Source organism: Triturus cristatus, chromosome 5_1 (assembly GCF_964204655.1).
Source record: "Triturus cristatus chromosome 5_1, aTriCri1.1, whole genome shotgun sequence".
Lineage (NCBI taxonomy): Eukaryota > Metazoa > Chordata > Amphibia > Caudata > Salamandridae > Triturus > Triturus cristatus.
The window spans coordinates 405,286,178-405,308,586 of NC_140587.1; the positions used below are offsets into that span (position 1 = coordinate 405,286,178).

The following is a 22,409-nucleotide window of genomic DNA, read 5'->3' on the forward strand; positions in this document are numbered from 1 at the left end:
AAATGTAGATACACCCAGAGTAGGTTCACGATCGGTACCGGTGTTGCTATATGATGATGCGGTACTCTTAGCTCGAACGCCCAAAGGCCTCCAGACTTTGTTGGATGGGTTTGTCAGTTTTATGGCCAGTTTAGGTCTATCGGCTAACTTATCCAAGTCATATGTACTGTTGACAGGTTCTAAACCATGCAAAAAGTTTTGTTATAGAATAGGCACACACATAATGGAACAGGTTAAAACCTTTTCCTACCTGGGTGTTTTATTTGATGGGCTTTCAAATTTTACATTTTTAACTGAAGGGCGAAGTGCAAAAGTAGTGGCATCAACAGGGGCCATAATGAATTATGGATGTAGGTTGGGTAGGTGGTCGCCCAAACAGGTCATGCACCTTTATGGCTCAATTTGCTGTCCCAAAGTAACGTATGGGGCCGAAGTTTGGGGCTTTGTAAACACCCAACGAATTCAAATTGAGGAAAACAAATTTTTGAGGAAGGTCTTACAAATCCCACAAAGCACGTCAGCTTATATTACCCATGCTGAACTGGGAAGGGAATATATGGAGGACCTGATTAAAGTTAGACCGCTTATGGCCTGGTTAAGAATTTGGACTAATAGTGAGTCTGGTCTGAGTAGGCAAATAATTAGAGATTGTATGGGCAGAGACAAGGGGATGTGTATTCCATGGTTGTTATGTAAAGAGTGCCCTGAAGAGGCTAGATCGCAAGAACCTCTTTACTGAACCTACAACAATTACCCCTGAGGATAAAACCAGTATCAAAAGAATTTTTCTGGCAAAAGAGATTACGCGTAGAGCGGCCTCAGAAGAAAGCAAGCCCACAGTCTGCATCTATAGCACACTAAAGTCAGTAGAAGGCATGGAACCATATCTCGCCTTATTATATAACGCACAAGACAGATTTTTAATCACTCGATTTAGGCTCAACCTTTTACACCATCTTTTGGCTGATCCGCCTGGTTTTACTGTTACGGTTGAGCAGAAGGGTACCTGCGGCTGCGACAATAGGTCTCCGCAGGATACCCTTCATTTTGTATTCTTTTGCCCTTTTTACTCGGTACCCAGACGCCGCTTTTTAGTAAGGTACTTAAAACAAATGAAGTTTAGACATGCCAAAGTTGCTCTTTTATATTTACAAAGGGCCGAGAATCCACTGACACTGGCTTGTATTATGAATTTTATTAGAGTTGTAATAAGATTGAGACACACTAGAGGGTTACTTCGAATGCACTGATGTTAAATGGTCTCCCTAAGGTCAATGTAAAATGAAATGTATTGAGATGATGTTTTATCTGTTTATTGTACTTTTTATGATATTTTTTAAATATCGAATAAAGGATTTTGAATTGAAAAATTTAATTGAGATGTTACCTTAATATGTGATCCTAATCTTGGAATGTGACAACATTTAACTGATGTGAACTGGCACCCGCTGTATAGTTATGCATCATTTAGTACCTGAATGGGGTTGCACTGTGACTTTTGGGGTCATGACCCTTCAGGGGTAAAATGTAATGTTGCAAGAGTATTTCCACCTGCCTTATGTACATATTTGTAAATTATTGTGTAATATTTAGTAGCCTATGTGTAAGAAATTTAGTTTTCATTTTTCAAAGAAAAAGCATAGACTGGACAGGTATTTATTGATCATTGTTATTGCTTGCCTGCGAGCAGTGATATCTGAAAGAAACACGTTAGTTAGATTCCTCACCTTAGAATATCCCCAGGCGTCAGACTGGATCCGGAAGATTTTTCGTCAGCAATACCCCTTGCGCGTCGCTAGGCGTCGTCTGCGGCTCCGCGTCCGTCGTCGGCGTCGTGCGCCGGGATGACGTCGTCGGAGTACTTAGACGCCGCCCTCGCGCGCTGACGTCAGTTCTTCTTTTTTCCGCGCCAGTAAGCGCAGATCCGGGAGAGCTACCCCTTTTAGTCTTTTTTGACTAAATCTTTTTGATCATTTTTGATCCCTGTCTGTCGACATCTGGTGCCGGTAGGATGCCTGGGTTCAAGGCTTGTGAAGACTGTCATCGACTGATGTCGGTGACCGATCACCACCGCCGGTGCCTCTATTGCTTAGGCCTCGACCACGACGCGGAGTCGTGCAACGACTGTCAGGCCCTGACTTCGAAGGCTAGGCGGGAGCGGTCCCGCAAGCTTCTCGAGCTTCGCCACTCGGCTCCGCGTCGTGCGCGATCCCGGTCCAGGAGGAGGTCCAAGGATCGCTCGCGGAGCCCTAGCCGACGCCACCATCGATCGTCTGGCTCCAAGTCGTCGGGTAAGTCCAAACACTCAAAGAAGTCCAAGAGGCGACATCGCTCTTCGGACTCCCCTCGCCGGTCGCGCGACTCGGCCGAGGGTCCAAGTGGTTCCACCCCCGCGGCTCCGGCGGAGCCGCAGGTGCCGCGTCCGCCCCCATACCTTCCGGTCCCTGGGGCTGACGCGACGCCGGCGGAGATCAGTGCCTTCCTCTCGGCCATGAGGAGCCTGGCCCCGCCGTCGACGCCCGCTGGCGCGCCTTCGGGCCCCGCGGGCTCGACTGGGCGACCTCGCGTGCCGGCGGCTCCGGCCCCGGCGCCGTCGACGACTCCGGTCTCGACGCCGCAGGTCCCCGCGGGGCCCATGCCTGGGCCCCAGTCGACGCCGGTTGACCTTGTCACTCCTCCACCGGCGCCGACGCCTGAACCACCGACGCCGTCACCGGCGCCGCCGACGCCGTCACCGGCGACGCCGACGCCTGTGACGCCGACGCTCCAGTTTAGCCCTCATCCGGACCCGACGCCGGCACGGCGTCCGCCGACGCCGCATCCGACGCCGCTAGAGACCTACCATCTCTACAGTCCGGTTCCGATCATTCCTCCTGTTTATCAGGAATCGGAAGAAGGGGGCGACTGGGAGGGGTTCGAGGACCCTCTAGCTGTTCAGTCACAGCTTTCTCAGGACTGGGCAGATGAGCTGGGGGAGGCCAGCGGGCTGGACACCTCGCCAGACGCTGGATTCACTTCTCCTCCGACCGTGGCTTCGGAGGAGGGTGCAGCATTTTCTGTGGTGCTGCGCAAGGCGGCTGAGGCCCTTGGGCTCGAGTTGCCTGCCATTGCTGTGAGGACCAACATCCTCACTGAGGTGCTTCAAACCTCAGCAAGCTCCACTGAGCCTCTGCTGCCGTTTAACGAGGCCCTCACTGACGTTCTGCAGGGCACCTGGTCCAAGCCCTCCACAGTTCCTCCTGTGGATAGGAACGTTGCCAGGCGCCACCGCCCTGCTCCGGGCGACCCCAGCTTCCTGTCCCAACACCCTACCCCCGAGAGTCTGGTTATCCAGGCCTCTACTTCCCAATCCTCCTTCCCGACCGCTCCGCCGGACCGGGATTCCAAGAGACTCGAGCAGTTTGGCAAGAAACTGTTCTCGTCCCTTAGTTTGGGCCTGCGGTCTTTAAATACCGCCTGTCTCTTGGACCGTTATTCCCATTCTCTGTGGGATACGGTGGAGGACGTGCTGCCCCTGTGTCCGGAGGAGGTCCGGACGCGTCTTTCCCAGGCTCTGGCCGATGGGAGGGATGCAGCACGGCACGCCATAAGATGTGGGCTTGACACCACGGACTCGCTAGGTCGGGCGATTTCCACCACGGTGGCGCTCCGCCGCCACGCCTGGATGCGGTCCACGTCATTTTCCGGGGATGTCCAGAACACCCTCATGGACATGCCCTTTGATGGCACTCGCCTGTTTGGTGAGAAGGCGGACAGTGCGCTGAACCGTTTTAAGGACTCCCGGGCTACGGCCAAGTCCTTGGGCCTCTCGGCTCCGCGGGCGCACACCTCCGCTTTTCGCCCCTTTCGTGGCCAAGGAAGGGGCGCCTCCTCACGTCCGCAAAGCCACCAGCCGCAGAACCAACCTGCGCGCGGTCGCGGACGTGGCTTCCGCCGTGGCGGAAATGGAGGACGACGTGGTCAGCCCACATCCACCCCGGCAGCATCCGCCTCAAAGCCTTCCTAGTCCGAGCTTTCAGGCCCATACCACGCCAGTGGGCGGCAGAGTTCGCCATCACCTGCTCCACTGGCGGTCCATAACATCGGACAGGTGGGTGCTGCAAATCGTCCGAAGGGGCTACTCCCTCCCCTTCGAGACGACCCCTCCAGCCATGCCACCACAGCACCACCGTATCTCGGGGGATCATTTGGATCTTCTCCGCGAGGAAGTTTCGGCTCTCTTGGCCAAGGGGGCCGTCGAGCGCGTTCCGAGTCCAGAAGTAGGTCGTGGTTGTTATTCCCACTACTTTCTGGTTCCCAAGAAGGGCAAGGGGGGCCTGCGCCCTATCTTGGACCTCCGGAACGTCAATGCCTTCCTCCGAAAGGAAAGGTTCAAGATGCTGACGTTGGCTCAGGTTTTAGCTGCCCTAGATCCTGGAGACTGGATGGTAGCGTTGGACTTGCAGGACGCATATTTCCATATCCCCGTCCTGCCGGCCCACCGGCGTTACCTGCGGTTCACGGTGGGCCAAGAGCACTTTCAGTTTACCGTGCTCCCCTTCGGCCTCACCAGTGCCCCTCGGGTGTTCACGAAAGTGATGGCGGTGGTCGCAGCTCATCTGCGCAGATCAGGGGTCCCAGTCTTCCCCTATCTCGACGACTGGTTGTTGAAGGCGGGCTCGCCCCAGGCAGTCGTCTCCCACCTCCAGACTACGGCGGATCTCCTGCATTTGCTGGGGTTTTCCATCAACGTGCCGAAGTCACACTTGAGTCCCTCTCAGAAGCTCCTCTTCATCGGAGCGGTTCTCGATTCGGCGCAGTTCCGGGTCCATCCTCCGGAACAGCGGGTCCGGGATATACAGGCCCTGATTCCCATCTTTCGGCCTCTATCCCGGGTTTCGGTCAGGCTAGTGTTGCGGCTTCTGGGGCTGATGGCCTCCTGCATCCTACTAGTGCATCACGCCAGGCGGCGCATGCGGGCTCTGCAGTGGGACCTGAAGTTTCAGTGGGCCCAGCATCACGGCAACCTGTCCGACCATGTCTTGATCTCGGAGGGTACTGCACAGCAGTTGCAGTGGTGGCTCACGGACCGCGAGTGGGTCAAGGGCAAGAGCCTCTCCCTTCCCCAACCGGAGCATGTCGTAGTGACGGATGCGTCCCTCCTGGGATGGGGTGGCCATATGGGAGAGGCGGAGATCAGAGGCCTCTGGTCTCCGGCGGAGTCTCGTCTCCACATCAACCTGTTGGAGTTGAGAGCGATCCGGCTTGCACTGAAAGCCTTCCTTCCCTCTGTCAGGGGAAGTGTCGTGCAGGTGTTCACGGACAACACCACCGCCATGTGGTACTGCAACAAACAGGGCGGGGTGGGGTCGTGGACCCTTTGTCAGGAGGCTCTGCGCCTCTGGACATGGCTGGAACACCAGGGCGTCACCCTGGTGGTTCAACATCTGGCGGGCTCTCTGAACGCCAGAGCAGACGAACTCAGCCGCCGGTGCATGATGGATCACGAATGGCGTCTGAACTCCGAAGTGGTGCAAGGCCTCTTTCAGCAGTGGGGAGAGCCTTGGTTAGATCTATTCGCCACCGAAGAGAACGCGCAATGTCAGCAGTTCTGCGCGTTGGAATTTCCAAGGCGGCACTCGCTCGGCGACGCTTTTCGTCACGAGTGGAGTTGCGGTCTGTTGTACGCCTTTCCGCCTATACCACTTCTGCCCAGAGTGCTGAAGAAGATCAGGCGCGACCGGGCCCAAGTCATCTTGGTGGCTCCGGATTGGGCACGAAGATACTGGTATCCCGAGCTACTCAGTCTGTTGACCGATCCCCCGATACGTCTGCCCCTTCGGGAGGATCTTCTGTCGCAGCAGCAGGGGACGGTCCTCCACCCGAACCTGTCCAGCCTCCACCTCCATGCGTGGAAATTGAGCGGCGGCAGTTGATGCCATTTGACTTGCCTCCTGAAGTCTGTGATATCATTCTGGCAGCCAGGCGTCCCTCCACAAAGTCGGTATACGCCTGCCGGTGGAACAAATTTGTGGCATGGTGCACAGCAAAGGCTGTGGATCCCCTTTCCGCCCCTCTTTCTGAGGTTCTCCTCTTCCTTCTTTCTCTGGCCCGGCAGGGCTCTGCCCTGGGCACCCTGAAAGGTTATCTTGCTGCCATCTCCGCCTTCTTGCGGCTTCCTGATCAGCCTTCTCTTTTCAAGTCCCCTGTGGTTACACGCTTTTTCAAAGGCATTACACACACGTTCCCTCCTGTCCCTTTTGTAATGCCTCAGTGGGACTTGAATCTGGTTTTGACATTCCTGATGTGCGCTCCCTTCGAGCCTCTTCACAATTGCCCTCTTCGTCTTCTAACTCTAAAGACTGCTTTTCTGGTAGCCATCACCTCGGCTAGACGGGTGAGTGAGCTCCAGGCTTTATCTTCAAAGCCTCCTTTTCTATCTGTTCATCCGGACAAGGTTGTCCTTCGGCCTCGTCCCTCCTTTCTTCCTAAAGTGGTGACTCCATTTCACCTTGGGCAGTCTGTCACCTTGCCCACCTTCTTTCCGCCTCCGCATCCTTCCAAAGAGGAAGAGAGGCTCCACCGTCTGGACCCGAAACGTGCGCTCTCCTTTTATCTGGACCGCACAAAACAGTTCCGGGTGGACGACCAGCTTTTTGTTGGGTACGTGGGCGCTAAGAAGGGGAAAGCTGTGCACAAACGAACCATCTCTCGGTGGGTCGTTTTGTGTATAAAAATCTGCTATTCCTTGGCTAAAAAGGACCCTCCTGTTGGGCTGCGCGCCCATTCTACTCGGGCCACGGCGGCTACTACTGCCTTGGGACGGGGAGTCCCTTTGCAGGACATCTGTCAGGCGGCGACGTGGGCTTCGCTACACACGTTTGCCAGGCATTATTGCCTTGACAGCCAAGTCCGGAGGGATGGCTTCTTTGGCCGTTCTGTCCTCCAGGACTTTCTGGTGTGATCTTGGTTCGCAGACCCACCACCGGGGATGGTATTGCTTGGGTATCTATTCTAAGGTGAGGAATCTAACTAACGTGTTTCTTTCAGATGAACAAGTTACTAACCTTCGGTAACGATGTATCTGTAAGAAACATTAGTTAGTTAGATTCCTCACCGACCCACCCATCCTCCCCGTTCTGCGAACTGACATCTAGGGTTAAGGTTGTCCTTTCAGGCCCCTAGATTTTATTTTTGGCACCAGTGTCGGTCTTTGCATGGCTCTGCGTTCCTGGCGCGGAAGGCTATGTACAAGAACTGACGTCAGCGCGCGAGGGCGGCGTCTAAGTACTCCGACGACGTCATCCCGGCGCACGACGCCGACGACGGACGCGGAGCCGCAGACGACGCCTAGCGACGCGCAAGGGGTATTGCTGACGAAAAATCTTCCGGATCCAGTCTGACGCCTGGGGATATTCTAAGGTGAGGAATCTAACTAACTAATGTTTCTTACAGATACATCGTTACCGAAGGTTAGTAACTTGTTCTACTAGCACACACCACCGCCCTTGAGTAGGCTTGGACTGCCATGCTCTGCTATCCTGAGTCGAGCGCTACAGTGAGGTGTTTGGTTCCCATTGAAGGCCAAATGTGAACCCATTACTTGTGCATGCCACACAACTAATGGCTTGTTTACTTGCAACCAACACACAATTTTCCCAGTATATCTTAATGTATTTGCTTTGCCCATTGCCTGCTTTTCATCTTTCTCCATCTATCAGACTGTATAATATGAAATCTACCCAAAAGTTGGGAATAATGGGGAGTGAGGCTGTTGGATAAAGGTTGTTTCCTTTATAGTAAGTTTGTTACTCCTAGTCTATATACTATTACTGGCAAATCTTCACGTCCCTACCGCTCAATGAAGAATATTTGCTATTCATGTCTGGTCTCGCGTGTTGCCACCATGCAATGATCAGAGTGCCCTTTGGAGGTTATGTTGCACAGATCCTGTAAATCAATCTTGAATTGGACTTGCATTATGGTACCAACCTTGTGATTAAACCTCTTGCCCTATTGCCTGCAATACTGCCTACCACCAGACTGCGACACCCACCCCACCCCTAAACCGTACCCACTACTCATACTCCTAATGAATGGTTAACCATCCTCTCCCTACCATAAAGTGTCATGCACAAGACAGAGTAAGCTTTTAACAATGAAAATATCTGGTTACTTAGCTTTTTCAATGCTTGATTTTAGATAGCTGATTTATTTTTTAACAAGGCAGCTGGCAATGGTACCCACAGTGTAATGTGTGCTTGTGTCTGTAACAGCTAAAGGTTTTGGTTACAGCATCTTTGAGAACCAATTTCCAGTGACACCACTTGGTGGCATCTTACACTTAAGTTGTGATTAGGAGAGTGCCTTTATTGACTAGGATTAATGCAGTGGTCATAATGGTAATTCTGTCCTCTTACTCATTAGTATGTGGCAAGACCTTCCAGTATCTCTTTGCCTTGTTTTCCTTGTCCTCTGTGGCCCCCTATCTTGCTACCGGGAGTCGTTAGTATTAAGTGTTGGATTTAGGAGGAACAACTTGTTTGCTCACTGTCTTAACAACAAATGTATTCTTTGCTAGGTTGATAGAGATCGAGACCTTCTGATTCAACAGACAATGAGGCAGCTCAACAACCACTTTGGCCGAAGATGTGCTACTAGTCCTCTGGTAGTACACAGAGTTAAAGTTACTTTTAAAGATGAGCCAGGAGAGGGCAGTGGTGTTGCAAGAAGTTTTTATACAGCCGTTGCCCAAGCCTTTCTATCAAATGAAAAACTGCCAAATCTAGACTGCATTCAAAATGCCAACAAAGGAACTCACACAAGTAAGTCAATTTTGAGACTGCTCATTTACGTGTATAGTTTTATCTCAATAAAAATGTGTCGTCATCGCAGGAACTTCTTTGATAGTTACGAGAAAAAAAGGAATTCTTTGTGTTTTTGTTTCATACTTATTTGCTCATCTGCAGTTAACAATAGGAGAAAAGTAATTAATTTACTTTTTTGGTTCAATTTAAAAGGAAACGCATTTTAAATGAAAAAGCAGCTGAATCCATTATGCCCGATTCCTCTATAAAAGAAAAGGGCATTAAGGTTAATTGAGTCTGAACAGCAACAGATTCTGGGAGCTGAAATGGGACACTTCCCTCTTTAAGTGAGACAGTAACTTCATTGTTTTATGATATTAGTCCTTAGCAGTTGAGACAATTATTTGTTCCAGCTTCTATAGCCCAATCACTTAGTACTAGGCTCCGTCTTTCTAAAAACTTTCCTGCCACGTAAATCGTGGGTGCTTGTATTTTTGCTCTATGAATTTTGGTGTCTTGTAACATTCCCATGTCTTTTTTTTTTTTTGTAACTGTTACCAGCATCATCCTGTTAGTTTTTGTGAGGCAGTCCTTTTATGGCAAAAAGGTATTTTCTTTTTATTTCGTCTTTATTACTTGGTTTACATGACAACCTAGGATATAAAGCACAGATCATCTAGATTCACAAGCTAGGACACCACTCAATGTGTGTGTTTAGATTGCCAGCTATTAGGGAGAAAACATTGAATTTATGATAACCTCTCAGTTATACATGCATTGAATTGCTCCACTGCATTTGTTGAACATTTTAGTACCTTTAATTTTGAGGCACATAATGATGAGGAATTATAGTATTGATCTATGTATTTCTTAATTGAGACCATTCATTTATTTTGATATTTTATTTTCCAGACTGTAGTTGACAAAGTGTAATTTGGTTAGAGTACTAATGACTTCTTTGTTACAGATGCAGATTTTTGTTCCCTGACACTGATTTCCCCTACAAACACATTTTCTCGGAAATTAGTATATCTCATCTCTCATCCTAAGAACCAAATGTGTTGATTGTACATCTGGGCAATAGAATTGTTTCTTAATTCTTTTCATTTGGTAGATAGTGGGACATTAATTATAGCCTATGCTTCCTCTATACTGAATGTATCTTTCCATATAGACATATTATTGTTTTCAAATTATCATTTATCATTTGCCTAGATCAATAGAAACCTTTTAAGGACTGTGATAACTTTCTGTGCACCACTTGTCCTTGGGGCCTTAATTTCGGATCCACAGTTGAATCGGAACCTCATACACCACACACAATACACACATTTCCGCTCAGCTCCATGCTAACCACACAGTCCTCATTCCGTGCTACTGGAACAAACATCCTCTGCAATTGTTTGTAAATCTATGCTGACCTGGCCTTGTACATTATCTGTCAGACTGTATGCGTTCTGCCTGAGGTCTCAACTATGTAATCCTACTTTCTCTTTTGTTTTTTTAATGAGCCATTAGATCTTGGCTTACATGTTAAAGGGTGTCCCCATGGTGCACCCCTTTGTGGCGTACACTCCTGTTCCCTTTCCCTGGCTATTTTGACTGAAAATGGTCACAGTTCAATTCATACTCTGGGGGTACAGGTATTTTTACATTTACATGAGACCACAGTATGGTTCTGTAGTCCCTTAACAGGCTCGGAGTAGTCCTATCTGTTATATTTTCTAATAGATACTTCTAGCCACTGATTACTCACCTTTTAAATATTCCCCAGGTGTCAGATAGCATCCGGAAATCTTTTCTTATTACCTCTGCACCCTGGAAGGTGGTCCCATACAGCTCTACACTGATACCATTCCATTCTGGAAGCAAGGCGCTGCGCCTACATAAGCACCACACGTGTGTACTTATGACATTTCTTTTCTTTCCATGTCTCTAGACACAAATACAAAGCTTTCTGTGTCTCTCACAAACGTTTTTTTTTTTTTTGTCATATATTTCCAAACTTTTCTACAGTGCCAGGTATGTCACCCCCTAAGACGACCGGTTTTAGGCACTGTGGGGGCTGTTGGAAAGAGATGTCTGTGACAGATCCCCACCATTTTTGCTTTTGGTGTCTGGGGTCGACCCACAACTCCCAAGACCTATGGGTACTGGCATCATTGAACTCAAAGGCCAACAGGGAAAGTGAGGTGAAACGTTACATAGACAAGCACAAGAAGAGACAGCGCTGAGAAAGCTCCAATTGAAAAGCTCAGTCTGATAGCGACATCTAGCCACTGATTCTTTAATTTGGAATAACCCCAGGCGTCGGACTGGATCCGTAAAATCTTCAGCAGTAACTCTGCGCGCCAGGGGACAGCATCGCATGGCTCCGTCCTGATGTCCACGGATATAACATCAATGGAGCCATAGAAGTCCCTCCCGGCACGCTCACGTTAGTTTCCTTTTTTTCAGCGTCCCAACACGGATCCAGGAGAAGCGGTTCCTATGGCCTGTTTTTGTTTTCCGACCTTATCGACGCCTTTTAGCGTCTGGTAACAGTGTGCGATGCCTAAGGGCTTCAAGTCGTGTGAGACCTGTATGCAGCAGATGTCGGTGACGGATCTACAGAAGATCTGCATGTGGTGCTTGGGAGAGCACCACACCTCTGAGGAGTGCGTGCCGGCAGCTGAAGCCGAAGATGTTGTCCGCCCGGCTGTCCTGTTAGGAGTACTCGCGTCGCCAGTCTCCATCTCGAGCTGGGGCTTCTGGTCAGGACAGGTCACGGAGTCGTTCCCGTGGATGTCACACCTCTGACGCAGGTAAGCACAAGAAGAAGTCACCAATATCTTCGACCTCACATAAACATGACGTCAGGGCCCGCTGCTCCCGGTCTTCACAGGACACGAACCCCCAGGAGTTGACCCCCACCTACCCATCATTTCCTGGTGTTGGGGCGACTAGAACCCAGATGGAAGCCTATTCTTGGGCTTTACAGGCCATCTTTGGGTCACCCCCTCTCCCTGGCGTGCCTTCAGGCCCCACAGAGGTGGTAGAAGCCCAGATCGGGAATTCGCCGGCTGGTTCGCCTTCGGTGCCGATCCAGTACTCTGACTCCGGTTCCGGAGTCGCTGCGACGTCAGGACATTGCCCGGAGGGGCATCCCAGTCAGACGTCATGCCCTCTTGTGGCATCCCCGCACATCCCGGTGCAGCGCAGAGCTAGATTCCGAGTCGTCGCAGTTCCTCACCGCAGTTCCCCATCTCGGTGGAGGTTGAGTCGACGCCGGCCTGATGCTGGGCGGGCGAGTCCTCTTTGGTGGCTGTCGATGCGACGCCGTCTTCGCACCGGTGCTGTTCCCTGCTATTCATCTGTTGGTGGAAGAGGATGAGGCCCCTGGTAGTTCATCACCCCCAAGGTTGTTTTGATGCTCCTCGGAGCAGGTTCCCATGGGGCACTGGCAGGCTTTGGGTAGTCCTCGGGCTACAGAACCTCTGCCTCTTGGTTGACGGGTTAGCCTACAACCGTACCCTACAGATGGCTTATTGTCGCCACCTAGAATGGCCACGGAGGCTGGTGCAGCGTTTGCAAGAGTGGTTCGCAAAGCTGCAAATAGCTTACAGATGCAACCTCTCTTTTTCTCTGCCTTCTGATCCCTTTTGTATCTACTCCACCAGGGCGCCATGGAGGTGGAGTCCTTGCTGCCTTTTGGTGGGTCATTATATGACATTCTTCTTGGGACTTGGGCGAGGCTCTCATAGGGTGACCCTGTGAGTCGTGCTATTGCACATTATCATCGCCCAGCTCCAGATTACCCTGTCTGTTTGTCCCTCCATCCTAGGGCTCAAGGGCTGGTAGTTCAGGCAGCCTCAGTCTCGCTACCTTCCTCCCCTCCTCCGTCACTTCCTGCTTTTAGGGAGTCTCATTAGTTGAAGTCGTGTGCCTGTCATGTCTTTGCATCCACCAGCACGGGCCTTCGGTCCTTGAACATGTCTTGCGTGTTTGCACGGGCTACTTTTACCCTTTGGGACTCGGTCGAGTGTATCCTTTCCTCTCTTCCGGAGGGCCCTCAAACTGACCTGGATCGGCTGCTTCATGATGGCCGGAAACTGGCACAGTTTTCCATTTGGTTGGCCATGGGCACCACTGACTCTGTGGGTCGGGCTATGGCCAGGTCAGTTGCTCTGTTGCCATGCCTGGATGCGTGATGGCAGTTTCCCTGAAAATGTTCAGGAGCGTCCTAGGGATTTGCCTGACTCAGCGGTCCAACGTCTCATGTCTGGGTTTTCATGAATTCTGTGGTTTCTAGTCCTTGTTGCAGACTTTTACTGTTGGTTGCAGTATTGTCTTTTCTGGTATCCGTCTATGTGTTCAAGACATTATTTCCGAGACGGACTGTACAGCTAATCTGAAAGAAACACGTTTGTTAGATTCCTCACCTTAGAATATCCCCAGGCGTCAGGCTGGATCCGTAAAGATTTTTCGTCAGCAATACCCCTTGCCCGTCGCTAGGCGTCGTCTGCGGCTCCGCGTCCGTCGTCAGCGTCGTGCGCCGGAATGACGTCGTCGGAGTACTTAGACGCCGCCCTTGTGCGCTGACGTCAGTTCTTCTTTTTTCCGCGCCAGACAGCCCCGATCCGGGAAGAGCTTACCCCTTTAGTCACTTTTTGACTAAAACTTTTTGGACTCTTGTCTACTCAACTCAAACTGGTGCCGGTAGGATGCCTGGGTTTAAAGCCTGTAACTCCTGTCACCGACTGATGTCGGTGACGGACCAACGCCGCCGGTGCCTGTACTGCCTGGGTGCCGACCACGGTGCACAGTCGTGTCTCGACTGCCAGTCCTTGACCTCGAAGGCTAGGCGGGAGCGGTCCCGCAAGCTTCTCGAGCTCCGACACTCGGCTCCGCGCCGTTCGAGGTCCCGGTCCAGGAGGAGGTCGCAGGACCGGTCGCGGAGCCGCAGCCACCATCTCCACTCGTCGGATTCCAAGTCTTCGGGTAAGTCGAAGCATGGTAAGAAGTCCAAGAGACGACACCGCTCTTTGGACTCACATCGCCGGTCGCGCGACTCGGTACCACCCCCGTGGCTCCGCCGGAGCTGCGTCTGTCCCCACACCCACCGGGCCCTGGGACTGACGCGACTCCGGCGGAGATCAGTGCCTTCCTCTCAGCCATGAGGGGCCTGGCTCCACCGTCGACGCCTGCCGGCATGCCTCCGGGCCCCGTGGGCTTGACTGGGAGGCCTAGCGAGCCGGCGGCTCTGGCCCCGGCGCCGTCATAGACTTCGGTCCCGACGCCGCAGTTCCCCGTGGGATCCAGGCCTGGATCTCAGTCGGTGCCGGTCGACCTCACGATGCCTCCTCCGCCGACACCGGTTCCACCCCCGGCGCCGTCTCCGGACGACGCTGTTCCCCGGTTCAGGCCCGGAGCCGATGGATGACAATTTCATCTACCGTCCGGCTCCGAATATTCCCCCTGTTTATCAGGAATCGGATGACGGGGCGACTGGGAGGGGTCTGAGGACTCTCTGGCCTTGCAGGCCGACTTATCTCAGGACTGGGCAGATGAGCTGGGGGATGCCAGTGGTCTGGACACCTCCCCGGACAGTGGTTTCATCTCTCCTCCGACTGTGGCTTCGGAGGAATGTGCTGCATTTTCCGTGGTGCTACGCAAGGCGGCCGAAGCCCTTGGGCAGGAGCTGCCTGCTGTGGCCGTGAGGACTAACCTCCTCACTGAAGTGCTTCAACAGTCAGCAAGCTCCTCGGAGCCTCTGCTGCATTTCAATGAGGCACTAGTGGACGTTTTGAAGGGCACCTGGTCCAAGCCCTCCACAGTACCTCCTGTGGATCGGAACGTGGCCCGGCGCCACCGCCCTGCTCCGGGCGACCCCAGTTTTCTGTCCCAACACCCCACGCCCGAGAGCCTGGTTATCCAGGCCTCTACTTCCCAATCCTCCTTCCCGTCCGCTCCCCTGGATCGGGAATCCAAGAGGCTGGAACAGTTCGGTAAGAAGCTGTTCTCTTCCCTTAGTTTGGGACTGCGGTCCTTGAACACCGCTTGCCTCTTGGACTGTTATTCTCACTCTCTGTGGGATACGGTGGAGGACGTGCTGCCCCAGTGTCCAGAGGAGGCCCGGACGCGGCTCGCCCAGGCTCTTGCTGACGGGTGGGATGCAGCGCAACATGCTATTCGATGTGGACTAGACACTACGGACTCGCTGGGTAGGGCGAGTCAACCACGGTGGCGCTCCGCCGCCACGCCTGGCTGCGGTCCACGTCTTTCTTAGGGGATGTCCAGAGCACCCTCATGGATATGCCCTTTGATGGCACTCGCCTTTTTGGCGAAAAGGCGGATAGTGCGCTGGTGTGCTTCAAGGACTCCCGGGCTACGGCCAAGTCCTTGGGCCTCTCGGGGTCGCGTCTGCAAACTTCCGCTTTTCGTCCCTTTCGTGGCCAAGGAAGGGTCTGCCTAGCCACCGGCCGCAGAACCAACCTGCACGCGGTCGCGGATGTGGATTCCACTGAGGCGGTACCAGGGGGTCAACGTGCCGGTCAGTCCACATCAACCCCGGCAGCATCCGCCTCATAGCCCTCCTAGTCTGTGCTTTCAGGCCCATTCCACACCAGTGGGAGGCAGAGTTCGCCATCACCTGCTCCACTGGCCTTCCATCACGTCGGACAGGTGGGTGCTGCAAATCGTCCGAAGGGGCTACTCCCTCCCCTTCGAGACGACCCCTCCAGCCATGTCACCGCAGTGCCACCGCATGTCGGGGGATCACTTGAATCTTCTACGGGAGGAAGTTGCAGCCCTCTTGGCCAAGGGGGCTGTCGAGCGCGTTCCTGGTCCAGAAATAGGCCGTGGTTGCTTTTCCCACTACTTTCTGGTTCCCAAGAAGGGCAAAAGGGGCAAACGCCCTATCTTGGTCCTCAGGAGCGTCAACGCCTTCCTCCAGGTTTTATGGACAATTCCTTTAGAGGACAAGAATTGTTCCATTTCTCTTGAAATTAACTGAACACCATTGTCCGATAAAATAGAAATAGGTAAACCTTCCCTGGCAGATAGTGACTTCAAACACTCAATCACACTGCCAGTGTTGACAGTAGATAAGAAGAATACCTCGGGCCACCTAGAATACATGTCTATGACCACTAATAGATAAATTTGAGATTCTTTCCCATGAATGAGACCAACTATATCCAAAGCAATTTCTTGCCAAGGTCCGTTTGGACGTTTCCTTAAGACCATAGGTTGTTCATGCGTACACTTGGATTTATTACTGATGGTCCACGACACACAATCTGACACGCTCAATCATTCTGTCCATTCCTGGCCACCAATAAGACATGCGCAATCTTTCTTTGCACTTAGTTAGTCCCGAATGAGCCACATGCACAGAGTCCACCAATTCTTTTCTTAGACTAGTGGGAGGAATCAGTCTTGTCCCACGAAACAAGAGATTATTGTCCACTGATAATTCATTTCGTACACCCCAAAAACATTTTACATCCTCTGATAAATTTTTGTTAGAACACCACCCTACTTTTAACAAGGATATAACCTCACACAAAGTTGTATCCTTCTGTATTTCTTCCAACCACCTATCTTCCGATATGATGACCTGATCTACTACACAATTTCATCATCCTCCTCATACCCAGGATTATCCTCATGCAAACTGACAAAAGGCACCAAACGCGAGAGAACATCCGCTACGCCATTTTCAATACCTGGAATATACTTGATCATAAAATTATACTCCTGTAAACCAATCGCCCACTTGGTAATTCTACCAGATACTAGATCCAAACCTTTCTTACTGAAAATCTCTACTAAAGGTTTATGATCTGTATGCACCACAAAATCTACACCCCACAAAAACTTCTTGAGTTTTTTTACCGCCCAAAACACAGCTAAAGCTTCCCTCTCAACAACTGAATACCGAGTCTCTGGATCTCTAAGACTTCTGGACAGAAACATAATGGTTTTCATGCCGTTAACCCCACACTGCTTCAACACGGCTCCCAACCCCTTCTCACTCGCATCTGTCACCAATATTGATTTACCAGAAGGATCAAAACTCTTCAATGAAGAAGCTAGTCCCAGCTTTTCCTTTATAGCCACAAACTCATCCTCACATTTCTCAGTCCACAAGTATTCTTCACCTTTTCGCAGTAACTTTCTCCTATTCACAGTTGCTAATGCAAACCCTTTGACAAATTTAGCGTAATATTCAATCATCCCTAAAAATTTCATAAGGTCAGACTTATTGGTGGGAGAACACATTTTTGTGATGGTTTCAACCAACTCTGATTTGGGCTTCACACCTTCCCCTGAGATGCTATGACCTAGATAATTAATGGTGTTAGATCTAAATGTGCATTTTTCCACTTTGATTGTGAGATTATGCTTGCTCAAGGCTTTTAACACAGCTCTCAACCTAATGTCATGTTCTCTGTCATTTTTTGCAAAGACCAATATGTCATCTTGGTAGACACACACTCCCGGGAGGTCCTTTAATAGTCTTTCCATTACCCTTTGGAATACTGAGGACGCAGACACCAAACCAAAAGGCATTCTTCTAAATCTAAAAGTACCAAATGGAGTAATAAACGAGGTACAGTCTCGAGACGACTTATCAAGTTCAATTTGATGATACGCCGCGGTCAAATCTAACGTTCTAAAAATCTTCGCTCCATCAAGTAAAGTCAACAGTTCAGTAATATTAGGCAATGGATATCTGTCCACCACAACACACTTGTTAAGTTGTCTCAAGTCGATACACAAACGCAAATTGCCATTTGGTTTGCGTGCTGCGACGACCGGAGCAAGCCATTCCGATCCTTCAACCTCCTCAATAATCCCACAACTGCTCAGTTTTTCTATTTCTTTTTTCATGTCATCTCTAACTGATAGTGGAACGCTCCTCACCTTACATTGTACAGGAATTGCATTAGCTTTTAATTGTATCTTATGTCTATACCCCTCCAGGCATCCCAAGGTTTCCCTAAATAAATTAGGAAATTCCGATTCAAGTATATGAGCATACATGTCATCAGCATTCTTATCCACCGATTGAATCCTCTCTCTCAATTGTATCGGCAAATCTGCATTTGGGTCAAGAAACACCCCCAGGTCCCCTTGATGCAGCCAACTAATAATGCTGTCTCCACGCTTTGAAACATAGATTTTCCCATTGATTAACCGGTCCTTATATTCTATAAGACCATTGAAGTATCCATGTAACTTTATGGGTTCTCCCCCATAAGCCAAAGGTATTATGTCTGGTTTCGTGAGAGTAACTTTTCCCCTGAGTTTAGATGCATAAAAGTCATTTGATACTATGGTGATCTTCGCACCAGAATCAAATAATACCTTAGTGCGTTCTCCATCCACTACAATCTCATCATATGGACCTGATTTTTTTCCCCGTTTTTGCTTCAACTTGCACCACAATTTGCCCAAAAAATAAATTCTCAGAATTAGGTTCTCTCCAATCCCTTTGATACATTTCTACTTCCTTGACCTTTGTCTTGGGTTTTGTTTTACAGAAAGCAGTGAAATGCCCCTTTAATTTACACTTTGAACATGTCTGACTGAGAGCCGGACATTTTCTATCGTTAGCCAAATGTCCCGTTTTACCACATCTATAACACTTTCTTTCTAACCCTACTTTGTCCGATTGTGTTTTGGTATTAGGATGTTTTAATCTTTACTACCTCAACATAGGCCCCCTTTTCAGCATCTTTCTTTATCACTGCGACACATTTCAAAGAGTGTTCGATGCGTTTTGCAACAATTAACACCTCATCTAGGGACGGTTCATCCCTCAACCATAACTCTTCTCTAATTTTTTCTATGTTATAACCAAACATAAATTGGTCTCTGATGCGTTCATCAGTTAAATTATCAAACTTGCATGAAGAGGCCAGCTTTCTTAACTGAGTTATGTAATCCTCGATAGACTCATCAGTAGATTGCATTCTCTTTGCAAACTGATACCTTTCAAGGATTGTGCTAACTTTGGGCAAATAATGCTTATCCAGCTTCTTAATACAGATCTCGTAATCATTTAGACCTCTAGCTTCATCAGCTGAAAGATCTGGCAAATTATCAAACACATCTTGGCCTTCCGATCCTAAACAGTGGAGTAACAAGGCCGACCGTCTTTCAGCACTTAATGACGGACCACATACTCTGGCATATCTTTCAAATACTACCTTCCACTTCTTCCATTTAATCGGAGGGGAACCAGGACACGATAAGAAAGGCGCTGCAGTAACGTTCTGCATGGTTGCACCGCAAATGTTTACAAATATTAATTAATACATTTATCTATAATGTTTCAAAGAAGTGCTATGCCTATAATGTTTTCAAGTTGATTTACTTACATTTTCACCCACAACTAATGTAATACTTGTTGTTATTGCAGATGTGACCCTACATAATACCATATAACATAGTTATTATACCTAGATGCTTCTTAGTTTTCAAATCAAGCTTAAACTATTTTGCTCCTTTGCTTTTAAATGGAATTTAAAGCATTTGAAATGTAAACCATTTTTTTTTAAATAAATATATACCAACTAGCGATAATTTACTAAGGACCTACTACTTTAGGTTGTTGATATTATGCATCCGATCCCTATGTAGTCATTGTCCATGTAATACGTGACGTGAAGAAAGCGCTCTCAGTCACGAAAAGACGCGACGTGGGGAGACACCCTGTTGCTAAGCAACTGTAATCAAGATGGCCACCACGCACAACGTAATGCGCAATGACGAGGTACGGAGTCACCGTGAAGTCAATTTCAGATTCAGATTCAGATTCAGCTGCGCGATGACGTGCTGCGAAGTTCTTCGTGGAATCAGCTCGAGAACGAGAACTCCGAATGCAGGAACTCAGGATGGACTTTGGAAGTTACCACTCGTGCAAGTTCCAATTCCAGGTACGCCGCTCTGTGTCCGTTGAGAAGCAAATGTTTGTCTTTGAATATTTCAATATCAGAGTAGATCAAGGTTGAAAATTCTCGCCAAAACCATTCCCCGAAATGAGAACGATGATCAGGATGTAAAGTCAAACAGAAGGCCGCAGCATATGCATCCGCCTCGCACAACACTATATAAACTGCACCATCAGCTCCTCCAAAACGAAATAGCAGAGACGATGAGTGTAGCGCCACGAGAATATCACGTTGAATGAAACACTCACTGCTAGTGCGTTGGGCTTCACACAATGAGGCAGATTATTAGGCATCCAACGTAGGCTGATTGTGTATGTGGCTTTTCAAATGCTTTACAAGACAGCAGTCACATCAAAATCGAATCCGCTTAGACGATGATAATCTTTATCCGGGTGTACTTGAAATCAAGCCCGCTTCATATATATATAATCCAATGCTTGATAGTGGTAGACCGATCAGAATTGTGGCTTCCTCTTAGTTTTGTTTGCATTAACTTGAGGAAAAGAGTCTTTTCAGTAGCTTAACTCCTGTGTTGAGATCCTCTCATTCCAATGCCGACTACGCCAGTGAAGTATCTTCAATAAGAAACTTGATCAATAGGTTGATGATAAATAGTAGATTTATTGAAGTAGAGAAGATCTCATCCAACAGCCAGCAGTCAGTCCAATAACTGAAGGTTTTCAGAACATTGTCCAGCACAACTGTCCATGACATCAGTAAGTTCTGTCATGAGAACACTAACCCTTTAATATCTCATAACATGAGATACCACAGAGAGGTTCAAGATGCTTACCATAGCTCAGGTTCTGGCTGCCCTGGATCCAGGAGACTGGATGGTAGCGTTGGACTTGCAGATCTGAAAGAAACACGTTAGTTAGATTCCTCACCTTAGAATATCCCCAGGCGTCGGACTGGATCCGGAAGATTTTTGTAGCAATACCCCTTGCGCGTCGCTAGGCGTTGAGTGCGGCTCCGCGTCCGTCGTTGGCGTCGTGCGCCGGAATGACGTCGTCTGAGTACCCAGACGCCGCCCTCGCGCGCTGACGTCAGTTCGTCTTTTTTCCGCGCCAGTAAGCGCCGATCCGGGAGAGCTACCCCTTTAGTCAATTTTTGACTAACTTTTTCGACTCTTTTTGGTCACTTTCTCGACTCTGGTGCCGGTAGGATGCCTGGTTTCAAGGCCTGTGACGACTGTCACCGACTAATGTCGGTGACCGATCATCACCGCCGGTGCCTGTACTGCTTGGGCCTCGACCACGACGTGGAGTCGTGCTCCGATTGTATGGCCCTGACCTCGAAAGCTAGGCGGGAGCGGTCCCACAAGCTTCTCGAGCTTCGCCACTCGGCTCCGCGCCCCTCTCGATCCCGGTCCAGAAGGAGGTCCAAGGATCGGTCGCGGAGCTGCACTCGACATCGTCGCTCGTCTGGCTCGAAGTCTTCGGGTAATTCGAAGCGCTCTAGGAAGTCCAAGAGGCGACACCGCTCTTCGGACTCCCCTCGCTGGACGCGCGACTCGGCCGAGGGTCAGGGTGGTTCCACCCCCGCGGACACCGGAGCCGCAGGCGCCGCGCAAATCCCCATACCCGCCGGTCCCTGGGATTGACACGACGCCGGCAGAGGTCAGTGCCTTCCTCTCGGCCATGAGGAGCCTGGCCCCGCCGTCGACGCCCGCTGGCGCGCCTTCGGGCCCCGCGGACTCGACTGGGCGACCATGCATGCTGGCGGCTCCGGCCCCCCGGCGCCGTTGGAGGCTCCGGCCCAGACGCCGCAGGTCCCCGAGGGGCCCGAGCCTGGGCCCCCATCGACGCCGGTCGACCTAGTCACGCCTCCTCCGCCGGCGTCGACACCGGTACCACCTCCGACTCTGGTCGACGTCGATCCCCGGTTCAGCCCCTGTCCGGTCCCGACGCCGATGTGGCGCCGCCCGACGCCGCATCCGACGCCGCTAGAGACACATTATGTCTATCGACCGGCTCCGCTCATTCCTCCTGTTTACCAGGAATCGGATGACGGGGGCGACTGGGAGGGGTCTGAGGACCCTATGGCCCTTCAAGGGCAACTTTCACAGGACTGGGCGGATGAACTGGGGGAGGCCAGTGGATTGGATACCTCACCGGACACTGGATTCATCTCTCCTCCGACTGTAGTTTCGGAGGAGATTGCAGCTTTTTCTGTGGTGCTGCGCAAGGCGGCCGCGGCCCTTGGGCTTGAGCTGCCTGCCGTGGCTGTGAGGACTAACATCCTCACTGAGGTGCTTCAGTCTGCCGCATGCTCCACTGAGCCTCTGCTGCAATTCAATGAGGCCCTCACTGACGTTCTGCAGGGCACCTGGTCCAAGCCCTCCACAGTCCCTCCTGTGGCTAGGAACGTTGCCAGGCGCCACCGCCCTGCTCCGGGCGACCCCAGTTTTCTGTTCCAACACCCCACCCCCGAGAGTCTGATTATCCAGGCCTCTACCTCCCAATCCTCCTTCCCGTCCGAAACTCCGGACCGGGATTCCAAGAGACTGGAACAGTTTGGTAAGAAGCTGTTCTCCTCGCTCAGTTTGGGCCTGCGGTCTTTAAACACCGCCTGTCTCTTGGACCGTTATTCCCACTCACTGTGGGATACGGTGGAGGACCTGCTGCCACTGTGCCCGGAGGAGGCCCGGGCACGGCTTTCCTCGGCTCTGGGTGATGGG

The 22,409-nt window shown here is 50.7% G+C and overlaps 1 protein-coding gene across 15 annotated transcripts in view; it reads left to right on the forward strand.

Moving 5' to 3' along the window:
- UBR5 (ubiquitin protein ligase E3 component n-recognin 5) overlaps positions 1–22,409 on the forward strand; it is a 2,036,132-nt gene that overhangs the window by 1,579,492 nt on the left and 434,231 nt on the right. For all 15 annotated transcript variants that reach the window (XM_085605144.1, XM_085605147.1, XM_085605145.1 and 12 more), the window contains one exon: positions 8,561–8,804. In XM_085605144.1, the coding sequence (XP_085461270.1) occupies positions 8,561–8,804 (244 nt within the window). The remainder of the gene's footprint in view (positions 1–8,560; positions 8,805–22,409) is intronic.